This window comes from Musa acuminata, chromosome BXJ1-6 (genome assembly GCF_036884655.1).
Source record: "Musa acuminata AAA Group cultivar baxijiao chromosome BXJ1-6, Cavendish_Baxijiao_AAA, whole genome shotgun sequence".
Taxonomy (NCBI): Eukaryota; Viridiplantae; Streptophyta; class Magnoliopsida; order Zingiberales; family Musaceae; genus Musa; species Musa acuminata.
This window is the reverse complement of record NC_088332.1, coordinates 1,588,740-1,600,117: the sequence shown is the minus strand read 5'-3', so window position 1 is coordinate 1,600,117 and position 11,378 is coordinate 1,588,740. Positions and strand designations below refer to the sequence as shown.

Here is an 11,378-nt window from a genome sequence, read left to right as displayed (position 1 = left end):
AATACTAATTTACCCCCCATAAAGGCCGGCAACAATGGCTGATCCTCTCTTAGCATCATGCAAGCACTGCTGTCGATGATCTTAATGGCTGTTCACTGCTTGTAGCAAGAACCAGGGTCCAATGGAGCAGTTCTGCCTGGTCCTGCTACCGGCGCAGCAGCAACCCCCCTTTGGTTGAGCAAACATCTGAATCTAGCCAATCTTCCTGTGGCTTGCCTTGGGTCCTTCGCTAGTTTGTCAAGAGGAGTCCACAACCTCTCTTTGGAAAAAACAAACCGATTGCAGAATTCGGTAGATTCACGAAAGATGATCAGAAACACTTAATTAACAATGGCGTGAATTTTGACAAACAGTTTATACAAGTATTGATCTTTATCTCTGCTTTTGATACTACACAATACATTTTTCAGATATGAGTAGCATGCATGTTGAAGAAGACAACTTGATAATATGATTCTGTCGAAGTAAGGAGACAGCAGAGGTAGCACTCGGCTGGTTTGGTGCAGGTTATTCTTGAATCTTTTATATGAAAAAATTAAGTAGAATTATTTACCTCTATATCATAAATCTTGTATTGGCAAGTTTGATATTCTATACTACCACAGCACTTTGGATGCACAAGAAGATATCACTTGTTATACAAACATGCAAGTTCAGATGTACAAAAGATGGTGGATTCATGTGAGTTTGTGAATTTGTCAATGCACACATCTAGTGTCAGACCAATAAAGATATTACCATTTTGAAATGTTCAATTGATCTGTATGCGAATATGCATGGACTGATGTTTGCTGTCTGACTGAATGCCGATATTGGAACATATAGTTCGATAGAGATACAATACCATTACTTTTTAATTTGTTTTTCTATTTTATTCAATTATATATATACTGGTCTTATATTGGTTGGGTAGGTTATGGAAACTGATATCTAACCGAGATTTTAATGCTTAGTTTTCGCCAGTATTACCTGCAGCAGCTGCAGCACGAGGCCAGATGGTTTGCTCGATATCAGAGGCATCAATACTTTCTCCCCACATGCACACCTCACCACCAATGACCAATTTCTGCTGCTCAGGCGTGGAGATGTTTGTAAGGGGCTCATTCATGTAGAACTTCTGCCATGGGACATCCAAGTGATCCAAGTACCACTTGTCCTGGTTGCTCACAATGCATCTCAGTCCGGCCGCCACCACCTTCTGTGCTACTCCACCACCAAGCCTGCAAGCACACAAGGAAAATTGTCTTATGACAGTGATGACACCAACACAATCGATTGGACAAATTGGACAAAGAAAACACATGAGGTTTTTGAATGATGTACGATAGTGTATCATCATAACTTTTGTTTTGACTAGACAGATTGGACAAAGATAAAATGGCATCAAGAGCATAATGCAATTAACATTCTATAAGAAATAATGATCTGATCTCATTGGATGATAAGTTTGTGCTGTATTAGTTTGTTCAGTTTGCCATGCTGACCAAAAGATGGATTTTGAAAAAGCAAACTGTTACTATATAAATACATAGTCAAAGTTTATAAATATGTTTATTTTGACTAATATTAGACATTTTACAACATCAACTACAAGTATGATGAATGAATGATAGATGGTCTCTGTTCCCACGTATCATCATGGTATCACTGATTACATGAGGGTTGTTAATGACCATATTTATTATCCAAAAAATCAACATTTGATGTGTGTTTTATCATTAATGATGAGAACTTACATTTGACATATTTGAAAGCATATGTATTGCTTGATACCAATTAGAACAAATATGGCAGATCAAGAAAAAATACCAGTTATGAACCACAGTTTTTGGGCTGAGTTAACTCCCAAAGTTGTTGAAAGTCTCTTCCCGGTTCATCAAGGAACACAAGTTTTAGAGCAGAAACAACTGAGGACATACAATTCATCCAGATGTAAAATTCATACCAATTGATGACTTCATATCCATGTGATAATGTTATTTTTTGTGCACGCAAAACAAAATACTTGTAGCCCTGAGATTCATTCATTCCATGTTTATTCAACCTGTAAAAGAAATTACATAATGTTGGAAGATAATCTAAAGTTTATCTAAGGTAGTGTTAAAATGTGTTATCTAGAGTCATACTAAATTCTTTGTATTTGAGTAAGATCTTCGTATATGAGTTATGACTTTGTAAGCTAGATTAGGAGAAGAGTGATGGATAAACCTCTATGAATCATAGAAGTTCACCAAAATTCTTTGCAATTTTCAGACAGATACACCTTTTTTTTATGCTTATCAGACAACGAAAGTTACTGAAGGATTAAGGAACAAGAGATGAAATATAATTGAATGTTATTGGAGGAATGCAAATTTATAAGAGAAACAGAATCTAAAGATTTTATGAATACAGTGAAACTGAGGTTACATTTTTTATAATAGGACTAAAAAATAGTCTGATGCTATTTAAAAACATTGTAATTCAAGTATCCAATTCTTTAATTAAAACTTAGAAAGAAAATTTCTAATAATTTACAAGTGATTTTTGGCCTAAGTGATTGTAAATTCTTTTCAAATTAGTCGATACTAAAAAATTGACACAAATGTTTTAAGGACTAAAATCAGTGAAAATATCTATTTTGAAAGTTGAAAATATCTATTTTAAAAGTTTGAAATAGAAAAAGTGATTGTTCAAGCATTTACAAAATGTTTTTAAGGTTTTATTAAATCCTGGATGGCTTCGAAATAGTTGACTGAATTGGCATTATTTTTTAATGAAGAAATATTGTTTGTAAATGAGAACCAAAAACAATGTAACTCGACTCCTTTCGAAAACATACGACGGTAATATTCACTAGTTTTTGGCCTAAAGTAATTGTAAATTCACTTTAAATATCAAAATTGAAAAAAGGTACAAATTGAGCTTTTCAAAGGTTTAAAAAATTAATGACCATATGTTTTAAAAAATTGTTACATTAAACAATTTATAAGACACTCAAACATGTAGTCAAACCTTACATCGATTAATATTGCAACAATGCACTAACCATTAGGTTGTCTCAATAATGACATGAAAATTCTTACTTTAAAAGACTAAAAATGAAAAATGATCATTTGGGTCTTATATATTATTTCCAATGTTTTGTGAAATTTTGGATATTTCTAAAATAGTTAGACCTAAATTACACTATTTTTGAATAAAAACCTAAAAATTTGAAAACAGTGTAACTTTGTCTCCAAAAAAATTTATTTCAAAACTTTAGAAAACGTTCTTTAATAACATATAAGTGATTTTTAGTACAAAATAGTTGTAAATTCATGTTATATTGGTCAAAATTGAAAAAATGACTCTTGGCCCTTTTAAAAGCTTAAAAATATGTGAAATACTTATTAGATGATTTAGGCCTTTGTAAATAGTTTTTTATGTTCTTAAAAATTAGAAAATAAAAAAGAGTTAGACCTCACTTTTACTCTTTTTGAATGAGGTTATCCTATATTTAAATAGGACTAAAAAACAGTGCGACCATATTTAAAAATAGTTGATCTAAAAAAATAATTTTCTCTCAAAAATTTAAAAATACTTGTATACTAATAATCGTGGTCTTGAGTTTTCTGTTGAGGTCTATCCTGTAGAGGTACTCAAATTGGATCAAATAAAAGTACAATGAACTTTATTTGGAATCGGACTTTAATGAACTGCTTTAACGGTTAAAATAAATATTCATACCTATTTTAAAGGCTTTTTGGATGGGGTTAAATTGTTTTCTAGTTTTCGTAGTCTTTTTGAATGACATTAAATGCTTTTCTAAAATAGGATTAAAAACAATGCAACCCTAGATTTAAAAAATGTAACTCGAGTCTCCAAAATTTTATTTTTATTATTTTATAAAAACTTTTTCAATAAAATTGAAGTGATTTTATACCCAACATAGTTTAAATTTACTTCAAATTTTATAAAAATAAAAAAATGATATAAATTCAACCATTTAAGGGTTGAAATCAGTGAAAATGCCTATTTGAATGACTTAGAAATAGGAAAAAAAATACATATAGACCTTTGTAAGTCATTTAAAAGGAATTCTAAAATTTCATAAAATATAGAAATAGTGAGATCTGAGTTATAAAATTTTTGAATTGAGTCGCACTATTTTTGAACTCGATAATAAAAACAATGCAATCATATTAAAAAATAGTGTAAATCAAATCTCAAAAATAATATAAGCAAGGACTTCAAAATTATTTTCTCAAAACATTAATCTCATGATATTCCTTTTTTGTGACCCAAAGTGGTTATTAATTCACATTAAATTGGACAAAATTTAAAAATGAGATAAATTCAATATTTTAAGGCTAAAAATAGTGGAAACATCCATTTTAAAAGCTTAAGAACCAAAAGTGGCCATTTAGACCTTCCTACATTATTTCCATAGTTTCCTAAAACTTCAAAAAAAAGAAAAGAAAACTAGTACCTAAGTTATGTTCTTTTTTAATGGGATTATACTATTTTTTAATAAAATTAAAAATTGTGTAATTTTGTCCAAAAATAGGTCATTTGGGCCTTTGTATATCATTTCTAAGGATTTATGAGATTTTAAGAATTTTTTAAAATGTGATATCTGAGTTATATTTATTTTAAGTGAGATTTTACTCCATCTTTTTAATAGGACTAAAAAATAATGTGACCTTGTTCATTTTAAAACAACATAAGATAGGTCTCCAAAAAATTTTCTCTCAACTTCGAAAAATCTTCTCTAACAATATTTAGATGTTTTTTTTGCTCAAAGTGGTTATAAATTCATGTTGAATTAGCCAAAATTAAATAAATACACAAATTAAACCTTTTAAGGATCGAAATCAGTGAAAATACCAATGTTAAAGACTTATCTTAATTACACTTTATTTATTAGGATTATACTATTTTAGAATAGGTTTCCCAAAACAATATACCTTGTTTGAAAACTATGTAACTAAAAAAACATTCTCTAATAATATACAAGTGGTTTTGGGGTAAAGTGGTTGTAAATTAATCATAAATTGGCCAAATTTATAAAATTAACACAGATTCATCATTTTAAGGGTAAAAAATAGAAAAAATCATTTAAGTCTGTGTAAGTCATTTCCAAAGTATCTTGGAAATTTGATAGTTTTTGAGAAAAGTGGATCATGAGTTATTCTTTTTTAATAAGATTATACTGTTTTTAATGTGACTCCAGAAATAATATAACTCTTAGTCTCGAAAATAATTTTTTAATAGAACTTCAGAAAAATAATATTTAACTGGTTTTTTAGAGCAAGGTGGTTGTAAATTCACCTTAAACTAGGTTAATTTAGATAATGACAAATTCAATCTTTTAAGGGCTTTAATCAGTGAAAATACCTATTTTAAAGACTAAAAATAGAAACATAATTATTTGAGCTTATAATTTTTTTTAAAAATTTCCTAAAAAAAATTTATTGGGGTTAAATTTTCTTTAATAGGAACCTAAAGATAGTATAATCTCATTCAAAAATAGTATGATCCAGGTTTTAAAAGGATAAAAATTCAGAAAACCTTTTAAGATAATATTCAAGTGATTTTTTGGCCGAAGTAGTTGTAAATTTAACTTAAATTTGATAAAATTAGATAAACAAAACAAATTCAAAATTGAAAGGAATCAAATTATGAAAACACCTATTTTGATACCATAAAAAAATGATGATAATTTAGAACTATGTTAGTCATTTCAAAGTTATTCTAAATATTTGATAATTTCAAAGTGCACCCACCATCACTATCATTAATTGGGTGGTGTGTGACACATACACCCCATAAGGATGATGATGCGCCATTACCCGCTACTTACCGTCCACACGGCTCCCTTGTTGGGGGCGAAGCTCGCATCTAGATTACATAATATGCCACGCTGCCCTGCTCTGCTGATACAGGAAGCAAGCAGAGGGACCACGACAGCCATAGTTGTCATTTCCATTTGGAAATTCAACCCCTCTTCCTGTGTTTATCTTACAGCTATGTATATGCACACTGCTCTCTTTTTCTCTCTCTCTCTCTCTCTCTACCTGTGCTTCTCTTACAGCTATGCATATAAAAAGAGGGAGGGAAAGAGTAACCGCACCTCCACACCTCGTCCCAACTACTGACTGAACCCCATACCTTACCCTTCCCATCTCTTTTCTCTCAACCCACCGTTGATGCCCTTCAATTCATGCCAACCACTCTCTTCTGAAGAAAGAGAGAAGTTCCACTGCCATCACTTCCCCTCCTTGGGAAAGACACATACATATGTGAAGACACAAGCTGCAGTGGCGTGTTTCTGTTTGTTCTTCTTTTGCAGCACCATTGATGCCCTTCAATTCATGCCAACCACTCTCTTCCGAAGAAAGAGAGAAGTTCCACTGCCATCACTTATTTCCCCTACTTGGGAAAGACACAAGCTGCAGCGGCGTGTTTCTGTTTCTTCTTCTCTTGCTTGCTGCATACTAAGTGATCGAGCCTAGTGGGAGGACAGAGGGAGAAATTGGCCGCCATATAAGGATGGTGGAGTTTATGGCGGTCGTGGTGATCAGGGGGTACGACGCGTAGCGGGACCCGGGGGGAGCAGATGTGGGAGGTGGGGTACAGCAGCGCTGCCATGTCCGCCACTCCCCTTCCCTCCTCATGCTCGTCCGTATTCCTTCTCTTTTTTTTCTTTTTCTTTTTGTGTTCCATTCTTTCCGATCATCTCCTGTTTCTGAGTTAACGCACTTTGGACATCCTTTTGTGATCTTATTCTCCTCAGTAAGTATGCGTATGTGTATGCGAAGAAGCACAATCATTATGTTAATAAAGGTGGCGGAGATGATTAGCGGGCCGGAGAAGGAGGACACCGTGGTGGCGGAGATGATTAGCGGGCCGGAGAAGGAGGACACCGTGACATCGGCGCCGCCTCTCGGCACCTTTCTCGCCGTCCCTCCTTCGCCCGTAATCCCTGCCACCACCCGTGAATGACCGCGCGGGTCCCGTGATGATTCCTCCCACCCGTGAACGACGCTACAAGGCGTGGAGACCCCGCAGGTCCCGTGATGATCCCTCCCACCCGTGAACGACGCAACAAGGCGTGGGGACCCCGCAGGTCCCGTGATGATCCCTCCCACCCGTGAACGACGCTACAAGCGTGGGGACCCGGCTGCCGAGCGGTGGCGACGTACGAGCCTCTCTCCCATCACACTAATTACTATCTTTAATACTAATCTAATCGAATGGCATCCGGGGATTACACGTCCTCGCGGGGGGCAGGGGGGCAGGGCGGTGGCGGCAAAGGCTGGCGCGGGCGAGCCGCGCGGTGGATAAGCAATCCTTCCCCTTGGAGATACCATCATATCCAAGACTGTGGGCTGGTGCATACTCCTACTCTGAGCGAGATACTAAGGCTGATGCTCTTGAAATCGCACAGTAAGCAATGAATGGCTACTTAAGCATCCTTTTCAAGGTTGTGGTATGTTTGTTCTTGGAGATTGTCACACTGGCCTAGATCTGATCATTAACCAGCCATCTGTACCTAGCTCTCAACAAGAGATGGTGAATATGCTAGGGTTATACCTAGATCATTACAGGCATATGACTTTTTAGGACAAAAAGTTTGCATACAGATATATTTGAGTGTAACAGACATCTGAACTAAGAAGAAAGTAATTATTTTTTCTTATGTGATGTCTAGTTTCCTTTCATCAGTTGAAATATTTTTTCTTGCAATGTATGACCCATATAATCTCCATCACACTACTGTTGTCAGTGTCTCTGCATCATCCCCTCATGCACATTTATCAGTGGCACATATGATCAGACTTCTTAAAATATACTTAAGTTTTAATTACATGCTAAGCAGGCCTACTTCTTCTCTGTGGTCATGCACATATATTAGTGGCACATATGACCCTCTGCTCTGATGAACATTGAACAAACCCCTAAGAATATACATTCTGGTGACAAGAATTGGGGACAAAAGCTCCTGTATGATGCCTCACATGCATAAATTATCATCTGCACTTGTGTATGTTTTTAAATGGTTCATATGTGTATACCTGTAATTTATATATCAGTATGAGTTTTATGGTGCTTCTTAGTTTCTTCATGACTGAATCTTTTTGTACTTCTAAACAAGAATATTTTCAGGCATGCAGAAAGAAGGGGAGTAAACGTGTTGGCTGAGATTGATGTGCCCGGCCATGCTCTCTCATGGTAGATAAAGTCCAAAGGCCTTTTAGCTCTTATTTTGTAGTATGGATTTAAAAATTCTTGAATTTTTAACTAAAAGAAATCATGTTGTTATTATAGTAACTCATACTGCTCTTGGTGATCATAGCCTGCATCTCCAAAGATGTCTTCTTTTCTGCAATGCAATATTCTTTTTCAATTTATTTGATTTTTCTCTGTGAATTGGGTTGGGAGTGATTACACAACCCAGATAAAACTCTATAAATTATCTTTTGTAGGGGTGTGGGCTATCCTGATTTGTGGCCCTCAGCTGAATGCCAAGAACCACTTGATGTCAGTAAAGAGTTCACATTCAAAGTAATTGAAGGAATTCTTTCTGGTAAATTTTCTTCTTCTTGCTGTTTGCATCTAATACAATACGGTTTCAGTGATTTAGATGTTAACAAGACTAGCCACACATAATAATCAGGTTCCCAGAGGCACCTGACAAATAAAGCCAGAACTTTCTACAAGATTAACAGCAGAGTTTGATCATATCTGCAATTGATAATATTGGATGAATACAATACAGTGAATTGATACTTTTGATGTGACTTCTTTTCTAAGAATTTATTCTCAAAGTTCATGTTATTTTTAGTTTAGAAAAGCAAGTTAGATTATCTTTCATGATGGTTGTTAGATGAATGACTAATTCCTGATTAATGTTTCAGATTTCACTAAGGTTTTCAAGTTCAGGTTTGTCCATTTGGGGGGGGGTGATGAAGTTAACACAAGTAAGCTCATACATTTCCTGTTAAGTGTAATAGCACCTCATTTGTTTATGCCTCAACATGTTCTTTTTAGTCATCATGGTCAGTGGTGGGCAAACTTGAAACTTCTAGAGACAACGGAAACTATCAAATACTACTTCACTGATTTAACTTTCTTTTTGGGTCATTTCTTGACATTTGATCTTTACAAAGTCACTTTTCATGTTTTCCTTTCGGACTTTGTTTTTCTACCATTCATGTTTCATTTGATGTCTCATACAAATAGCAAAAGATGGCTTTAAGAAACAATTGTTTTAGAAGTTTAGATACTTCAAATCAAAAGGTTTTGTTTTAATTTTGGTTACTGGACCGAGACATATCGAGTCTCAAAAAAAGATCTGAAGAAAAAAAAAGAAAAAAGGTTAGTGTCATCCTATGCCAGCTATATTGGGTGGTACAAGCCATGTACCACACATACCATCCGGTTTACTCTGGTCCACGTACTAGTAGGTTATGGAATTGGTAAATACCGCTCATACCAAGCCACACCAGGTGATATTTTTAACTTTAATTTAATTTAATATTTTGAAGTATGCAAGTGTTTCTTTTTTTTTTTTGCATAATATACCGCTTTTGTTGTGGATTTCAGGCTGCTGGACCAACACTCCTCGTATAATTGAATGGTATGTATCCTTACAAACCCAAATTTTCACCTTTATAGAATTTATTCATGGCATAGATCATAGTTTCTTCTACCTCTAATAGTTTTTATCAAGACAACTTCATCGTTTATCTACATTCATTAGAATGCCCATGTCTTTCTTTGGGACTTAAATTTTATAGTACATTTTCAGCCTTTAATTTCCATTCAAATTTCGTATCAGCTTTGCCCACCTCTCTTGAGGAACAAGTTGATGATTACGCTTAAGCAAATTTTCTTACTCAGTGAATTTATAATTGTTTTGGAACAAAAACTTATTAAATATCATGAGAGAAGGGTTTTTGAAGTTTGAAAAAAAAAAAAGGAAACTTAGGTTTCACTTTTTCTAAAAATTATCAAATATTTAGAATAACTTTGAAATGACTAACATAGTTCTAAATGATCATCATTTTCTTAAGGTATCAAAATAGGTGTTTTCATAATTTGATTCCTTTAAATTTTGAATTTGTTTTGTTTATCTAATTTTATCAAATTTAAGTTAAATTTACAACTACTTCGGCCAAAAAATCACTTGAATATTATCTTAAAAGGTTTTCTGAATTTTTATCCTTTTAAAACCTGGATCATACTATTTTTGAATGAGATTATACTATCTTTAGGTTCCTATTAAAGAAAATTTAACCCCATTAAATTTTTTTTAGGAAATTTAAAAAAATTATAAGCACAAATACCTATGTTTCTAATTTTAGTCTTTAAAATAGGTATTTTCACTTATTAAAGCCCTTAAAAGATTGAATTTGTCATTATCTAAATTAACCTAGTTTAAGGTGAATTTACAACCACCTTGATCTAAAAAACCAGTTAAATATTATTTTTCTGAAGTTCTATTAAAAAATTATTTTCGAGACTAAGAGTTATATTATTTCTGGAGTCATATTAAAAACAGTATAATCTTATTAAAAAAGAATAACTCATGATCCACTTTTCTCAAAAACTATCAAATTTCCAAGATACTTTGGCAATGACTTACACAGACTTAAATGATTTTTTCTATTTTTTACCCTTAAAATGATGAATCTGTGTTAATTTTATAAATTTGGCCAATTTATGATGAATTTTCAACCACTTTACCCCAAAACCACTTGTATATTATTAGAGAATGTTTTTTTAGTTACATAGTTTTCAAACAAGGTATATTGTTTTTGGAAACCTATTCTAAAATAGTATAATCCTAATAAATAAAGTGTAATTAAGATAAGTCTTTAACATTGGTATTTTCACTGATTTCGATCCTTAAAAGGTTTAATTTGTGTATTTATTTAATTTTGGCTAATTCAACATGAATTTATAACCACTTTGAGCAAAAAAAACATATAAATATTGTTAGAGAAGATTTTTCGAAGTTGAGAGAAAATTTTTTGGAGACCTATCTTATGTTGTTTTAAAATGAACAAGGTCACATTATTTTTTAGTCCTATTAAAAAAATGGTGTAATCTCACTTTAAATAAATATAACTCAGATATCACATTTTAAAAAAAAATATTAAAATCTCAGAAATCCTTAGAAATGATATGCAAAGGCCCAAATGACCTCTTTTTGGACAAAATTACACAATTTTTAACTTTATTAAAAAATAGTATAATCCCATTAAAAAAGAACATAACTTAGGTGCTAGTTTTCTTTTCTTTTTTTTGAAGTTTTAGGAAACTATGGAAATAATGTAGGAAGGTCTAAATGGCCACTTTTGGTTCTTAAGCTTTTAAAATGGATGTTTCCACGATTTTTAGCCTTAAAA

The 11,378-nt window shown here is 33.1% G+C and overlaps 1 protein-coding gene across 1 annotated transcript; it reads left to right on the top strand.

The window, feature by feature from the left end:
- Nucleotides 1-6,816: 6,816 nt before the first annotated feature.
- On the top strand, nucleotides 6,817-9,564 carry LOC135677920 (uncharacterized). Its single transcript, XM_065190330.1, has 5 exons — nucleotides 6,817-6,939; nucleotides 7,217-7,410; nucleotides 8,131-8,196; nucleotides 8,451-8,551; nucleotides 8,883-9,564. The coding sequence occupies exons 1-5, from the start codon at nucleotides 6,817-6,819 to the stop codon at nucleotides 9,221-9,223; spliced, it is 825 nt and encodes a 274-aa protein (XP_065046402.1). The 3' UTR covers nucleotides 9,224-9,564.
- Nucleotides 9,565-11,378: the final 1,814 nt, after the last annotated feature.

What these genes read in the sequence shown, in the direction of transcription:
- LOC135677920 (XM_065190330.1), top strand. Translation starts at nt 6,817, where the DNA reads ATGATTAGCGGGCCGGAGAAGGAGGACACCGTGGTGGCGGAGATGATT. An exon ending in GATGCTCTTGAAATCGCACA is followed by an intron (nt 7,411 to 8,130) that starts GTAAGCAATGAA and finishes GAATATTTTCAG; the next exon opens with GCATGCAGAAAGAAGGGGAG. An exon ending in CCCGGCCATGCTCTCTCATG is followed by an intron (nt 8,197 to 8,450) that starts GTAGATAAAGTC and finishes TATCTTTTGTAG; the next exon opens with GGGTGTGGGCTATCCTGATT.